The sequence below is a fragment of the Bison bison genome, unplaced genomic scaffold, assembly GCF_000754665.1.
Source record: "Bison bison bison isolate TAMUID 2011002044 unplaced genomic scaffold, Bison_UMD1.0 scf7180017864243, whole genome shotgun sequence".
In the NCBI taxonomy this organism is placed as follows: Eukaryota; Metazoa; Chordata; class Mammalia; order Artiodactyla; family Bovidae; genus Bison; species Bison bison.
The window spans coordinates 4,074,225-4,079,958 of NW_011494815.1; the positions used below are offsets into that span (position 1 = coordinate 4,074,225).

General features: G+C 55.3%; 1 protein-coding gene across 1 annotated transcript in view; it reads right to left on the reverse strand.

The window, feature by feature from the left end:
* The window catches only part of GRHPR (glyoxylate reductase/hydroxypyruvate reductase), a 9,285-nt gene that overhangs the window by 2,464 nt on the left and 1,087 nt on the right, over positions 1-5,734 (reverse strand). The window contains exons 2-7 of the mRNA XM_010847093.1: positions 4,458-4,588; positions 4,021-4,093; positions 3,354-3,470; positions 2,163-2,251; positions 1,019-1,123; positions 95-230 (exon numbers count right to left, since the gene is read on the reverse strand). Coding sequence (XP_010845395.1) covers positions 95-230; positions 1,019-1,123; positions 2,163-2,251; positions 3,354-3,470; positions 4,021-4,093; positions 4,458-4,588 — 651 coding nt within the window. The remainder of the gene's footprint in view (positions 1-94; positions 231-1,018; positions 1,124-2,162; positions 2,252-3,353; positions 3,471-4,020; positions 4,094-4,457; positions 4,589-5,734) is intronic.

The following is a 5,734-nucleotide window of genomic DNA, read 5'->3' on the forward strand; positions in this document are numbered from 1 at the left end:
GGCAGTAGACTCAGCCTGAGTCTCATCAACAGCCTGTGGGGATCACAACAGCAGGGGCAGCCCCTCTCCAGGCTCACCCGGTGACCCAGGGTACCTGCTGATGTTGACAAACACAGCTGTTTTCTTCATCCACTGGAAGAAGTCCTTGTTGCAGAGCCCCCTGGTCGCCGGTGTTAAGGAACAGGCCACAACGATGAAATCGGACTCGGCGGCCAGCTCGGGGGTGGACACTGGGGGTGCGCAGGGCTCTGTCAGGTGCTGTGTCCCGGGTCAAGGACAGCTAGAGGGTGGGAAACCTGACCCCTCCCTCCCTCCCTCAATGGACACTCCCAAGATGCTTCCTAAAGGCAGTGTCCCCACCCGGACAGCTCTGATAACTGCACAGTCAGTGGCCATTCACGGGATCCTGGGGTGTTACATCCTTCAGTCAGCCCCCTGCTCTAAAGGTGGGGAAACCGAGGCCAGAGAGGAGCAGAAGCTTATTCGGGGTCACACAGTGGGATCTAGGCCACACTGCTTTCACCTCTGTCAAGGCCCAATGCGCCAACAGGGTGGAGTGGCTGAAATCCAGCTTGGCTTCTGCTCACCAAGATATGCACCTGCCAGGGGACTGGATTCACCCAGAGGCAAGGCTGAGGGTCAGCGCTCACCAGTTTATTATGGAAACTGTGAGCCAAAGTTCCCAGCACTTCCTTACATGTATCACCCTTACACGGAGGATTCGCTACACGTTACCACCATCGCTACTGCTCTGTGTACGTGGACAACAGTGAGAAGGGACCTTGCAGGACAGGAGCCCCGAGTCTCTGATACTGAGGGGACTCGGTGTTGCCTGGCTGAGTCCCTACGCTGCCCGAATAGGCCTCTGCAGGCAGGGCAGGGAAGTCAGATAAAGCCTAGGGCACGTCACAGGCCTGTGGAGCTCCTTCATTCTGCCCCAAAGTGCTGCCATTATGGCAAACGGAGAACCACCAGGCCAAGCCCAAGGGGCCCCTGTGGAAATCCAGGTTTTACTTACCAAACTCTGCCTGGAATTCCGCTGCTTCCTGAGGCCTGGGCTGGCGCCCTGTGTATAGAAATCTCCGGACACCGAATGGTTTCAGACGCCGAGCAATGGCCTGGCCTGGTGGCAAGAGTCAAGAGTCAGCGCTTGTTCCCAAGCCCTCAGAGGGCGAGGGCGGGAACAGTGCCCAGGGAGCCCATGGGGGAAGGGCTGGGGGGCAAGGTCCCTTCCTAGGTTAACTAATCCTGCCACAGTGCACCCAGCCCCCACCACCCCACACCGCCCCCAGCTCAGGGGTCCATCCTTCAGGGACCACAGCTTCTGTGTGGCTGTGACTGGCCTGGGCTGTCCTCACGTGGTTCTGGCCATCTTGAGGGCCACTTTCTAACCTTCCCTGAGCACTGCATGGACCTGGCAGCCCAAGAAAGGTCTGACCATGCGGTCCCCTGCCTCCTCTGGACCCTCTGCTTCTGTTAATGCAGCCACAGACCCCAAATGACTTTTTGATGGCACTGCCAACTCGCCCCACCTCTAACACCTTTCCACATACGCTGCTGCCAAGACGGGCTTGGGCAGCTGGGTTTTCTGACTCAGAACATGCCCCAAAGCTGCTGGGATCCTCCAAGCAACTCCCTAGTGTGGGAGGCAGGGCTGCCAGCTACCAGACAAGTTATGCCCACTTCTACCCTCACCCTCGCCTCTGCTCCAGGCAGGATGCCAGACTTCTCCACTGCTGGGGCCACTGGAAGAAAAATAGCTCTGCCCTGTCTCAGAATCACAGGTAAGCTCTGTCCACTGGACCCTCTGGTTTCTATGTTAAGGCTTCAGAAGTCAAATACCTTCTAGAAACCAGGCCTTGGGGAGCAGGGCTCCCCAACCCCTCAGCCATCACTGCTTCATCTGCTCTGTACGGAGCTATAATCATAAAGAACCCTGGCTCTTACAACTCACATCTATTACCTAGTGACTTCTTAAGGAACTCATTTTATTTTTTGGCCTATCTTTTACAATGCTGTGTCTTCTCGCTGGAGAGATCCCTACTGCACACAGGTGTGGTGACCCTTCCCAAAGAAGGACTGTCAACATCCAGACACAGGGTGCTGGAGATTCTAACCAAGACATGTGAGCCAGGAAGCCAAACGGGTAGACGGAGCCTCACCTATGCGCCCCAGGCCAACGATGCCGACGGTGCTCTGTGAAAGGCCGTGGCCACACATCCACAGGGGTTTCCATGAGGTCCAACCACCGCTGCAGGGAGGGAGGAGGGGCGGGTGAGAGGCCCTGGCTTTGGGCAAAGATGAGGGCTGCTGCACAGACCCCACACTCCCAGGCAAGGGCTGTGGTCCAAGGGACAGACCCCACCCTTCAGTTAAGGATGGAGGAGACCACAAGTTATACCTACAGCCACTCGGCACTGCGGATAAGCAGTGGGAATGACTCTTCTTTTAAAGCAACTGGGGACACAGAATCTGAGGGCTGGAAAGCTCCTTAGAAGTTCTCCTCCCTTTCTGCAGACAGGGAGGCTGAGATCAGAAAGGGCAACTTGTGTGAGGTCACATAGCCAGGGCAGAGCAGCAGGTTGCAAACCTGGAACGTGGGATTCCAAAACCAATGTTCTCAGTGCTCCAGGGAAAACACAGGCCCACCCCTGCTGCCCTGGACCGACGGGGGAACACAGCCTATCTTGAGTCACCTCCGACGAAGGGGCCAACTCCCTGGACAGGAGGGTGGGAGGGACCCTCAGCACTGTGTCTCCTCAGTCCCACGCAGTCTCGCCCCTGCTACACCCCCACCACGAAGCCCCTCTCCTGGTCCACATTCTCTGAGCGCCTGCATCCACATGCCTCCTGGGCTTTGCTCGGGTCAGTCCCCCCCACCTTGAGTGCTTTCCCTGATTCTGGATGTACAGCCCCCATCTCGATCTGAAACTCCCAGGTCAAATTTTTTTAATTTTCAGATTTTAGAAAGGGGGTAAAGTATATATGCTGTATTCTACATAACACACTCGACAGCATCTGGGGTGGCACCTGTATCAAACACATCAGTGCATCTGCAGCGACATGGAACGACCTTCAGTCTTCAGAGCCTTCTGGATCCACATGATGGTGGACAGGGCCCTTTGAGGGTGCCCACCAGCTACTCAGCTACCTCTCCTGCAAAGCCTTCCCTGGTCCACACTGCACCCCACAAGTTCCCTTCATGCCCTGTTTGTTTCGGCTCTGCTGTGCACCTTAGTATCTTGCCTGAGTCTGTCGCCCTCACTAGCTGGGGTCACCTCTGGGCCAGGGGCAGCACTGAGTGCGCAAGTGCTGAGCAGAGCCAACGTCCCCGCTGGGCGTTCTTCACTCACTTCTTCACCTCCTCGATGGCCTCCGGCAACCGGCGACAAGTGGTAAGCAGCAGGGAGACGGCGAGCTCGGCCGTGGCGTCTGTCAGGACACCCGGAGTGTAGCCCACACGGATCCCACTATGAACCAAAGAGCTGGTGGTAACAATGGCTTCAAGCACCTTCCCAATTTATACTGCAGGGACACTGCTGTGATGCGGCTTTGCTCCTTCTGCGCTGCCTGTTGGGAAGCTCAGAGCTGTAAGTGGGCCCCCAGGAATGGCCAGCCCTCAATCCCCTCTTGACCATCTCCCATTCTGAGAAGGATATAAGATGGAAGATCAGGCTCCAATGTGTGGAGCTCCAGTAACTATGATTACTTAATCTTTCTGAATTTCCTCATCTAAAGAGGGAAATAATAACACTTGCCTTTTCTACTTGAAGGGGTTGATGTGAGGGTCAAAAAAAAAAAAGAATGAATGAGAAAGGATATTACCTGGACATTGTTACCCACTGTTTCTGACTGCTTGGACTTAACTGACCTGTGCACACATGGGCAGATTTTATCATTGGCTACCTTACATTTTCACCAAATGGTCAAGGGATATGAAGAAAAAACAGATAGATACTCAGCTCCTCTTTTTCCCTCTCTGGTAGTCACCCTTTACTCTAGAGCCCAAGTTGCACTTACCGCTTCTTGATTTCATCCAAAGCCAAGTGGTCGACACCTACAGACATTGTGCTAATGACTTTGAGATTAGCTCCTGTTGGGCAGAAAAAGCATTATTTGTATCTTTCCTCAAAGGATTCAAGGCCTTCCCACATATATAGAGGAGTCCGGAAAACGGAGGGCCCTGCTGAAGGTCATAAACCAAGCCTGAACAGAGCGGGACAAGGGCCCAGGGCCCTGGCTCTCCTCCACATCCCAGTCTTTGCCCTCTTAAGGCCTCCCTCCAGGGACTCACAGCCAACAGAGAGGGGCAAAGTGTGTGCCACATGAAGCTGTGGTCTAGGACCACGGTGAACACCCTCAGAGCTCGCTGAAATCACTAAAAACCTGCTTGTGAACCAGCAGCAGCAGGCCAAGACACCCCAGGAACCCTGCCCAGGCCTGCACAGCGCACACACCTGCAGCGTCCAGGAGCTTCTTGTCTATGCGGTCCGAGAGGAGGCAGAGCAGGCCCTGGGCCCCAGCCATTCTCTGTTCCAGGTCCTCTCTGGGGATGGGCTCATCAGAATCCCACTGCTCCACCTCACAGCTGAAGACAAAGGGAAGACCAGTCAGAAGTGGGGCAGCCCCATAGGTGCCCACAGGCCCGCAAAGCTCTCCGGCCACATCCACAGACCCTGTCAGAGTGGGAAACATCGTTTTCTGCTTGCCCTGGCCTCAAGCTGCCTGGGGCTGGCTGAGGGGAGTCAAGGTTAGGTGTGGGCGGCCTCAGAATTGTCCTGAGAGGGTGGCTGAAGGGTGAAGGCTGTCACAGAGCAGAACTCTCCAACAAAGACTGAAAAGGGCCCAAGCTGAAAGGAGAAAGTCACGGGGACCATTCTCAGCTCAACACAAGAAGAGCTTTCTTATCCCCACAGGAGGCCTCACAGGCAGCGAGCTCCCGGGCCAGGCTGCCTATTGAGAAGGCCAGGTGGGGGGTCCTGGCAGCAGCCGGGCTTGGATCCCTTTATGCATCCCTTTATGGATCCGGTTATGCATCTTCTCCTGTGGTCAGTGAAAGGAGTAACTCTTGTTCTTGACTTTGTACATATGCTGTGCTCTGCTTAGTCGCTCAATCGTGTCTGACTCTTTGCGACCCCAGGGACTGTAGCCCACCAGGCTCTTCTGTCCATGGGGATTCTCCACACAAGAATACTGGTGTGGGTTGCCATGCCCTTCTCCAGGGGATCTTCCCGACCCAGAGATCGAACCCAGGTCTCGCGAATTGCAGGTGGATTCTTTACCATCTGAGCCATGGACAAGACCAAAGCAGTTCAACAGGGAGGAGTTTCAGGGGGCGCTTCCAGAGCGGCTGGTGGGCCCCAGGCACGTTTCCCAGCAGTGCTGCTCAACCTCTGGCCCATGACATTTAATTCAGTGCAGCCAAAACATAGGGAAAATCTACATGTGCAAGACACAGAGCTGCTGGCGCTTTCCACAACGCCCTGCCCAGGCGCCGGCCTCCTCGCAGCCGCCTTTCCTGGACAGTGGCCCAGGCTGCAGCAGTGTGAGCGCTGGTACTAGTGTTCTTGCTGTCTTTGCCTTCCCCCCTCCCCGTCAATGCCTAGCACAGGGCAAGTCTTCAGCAAAACTTTGATTGCACTGAACAAAAGAAACAAATTTCATTTTCCCCTAGCACTTGTTTCTAAGGCTAGGTCCACCTTCTCCTCGTCTGACATGGGAAGTGAAAACCTGC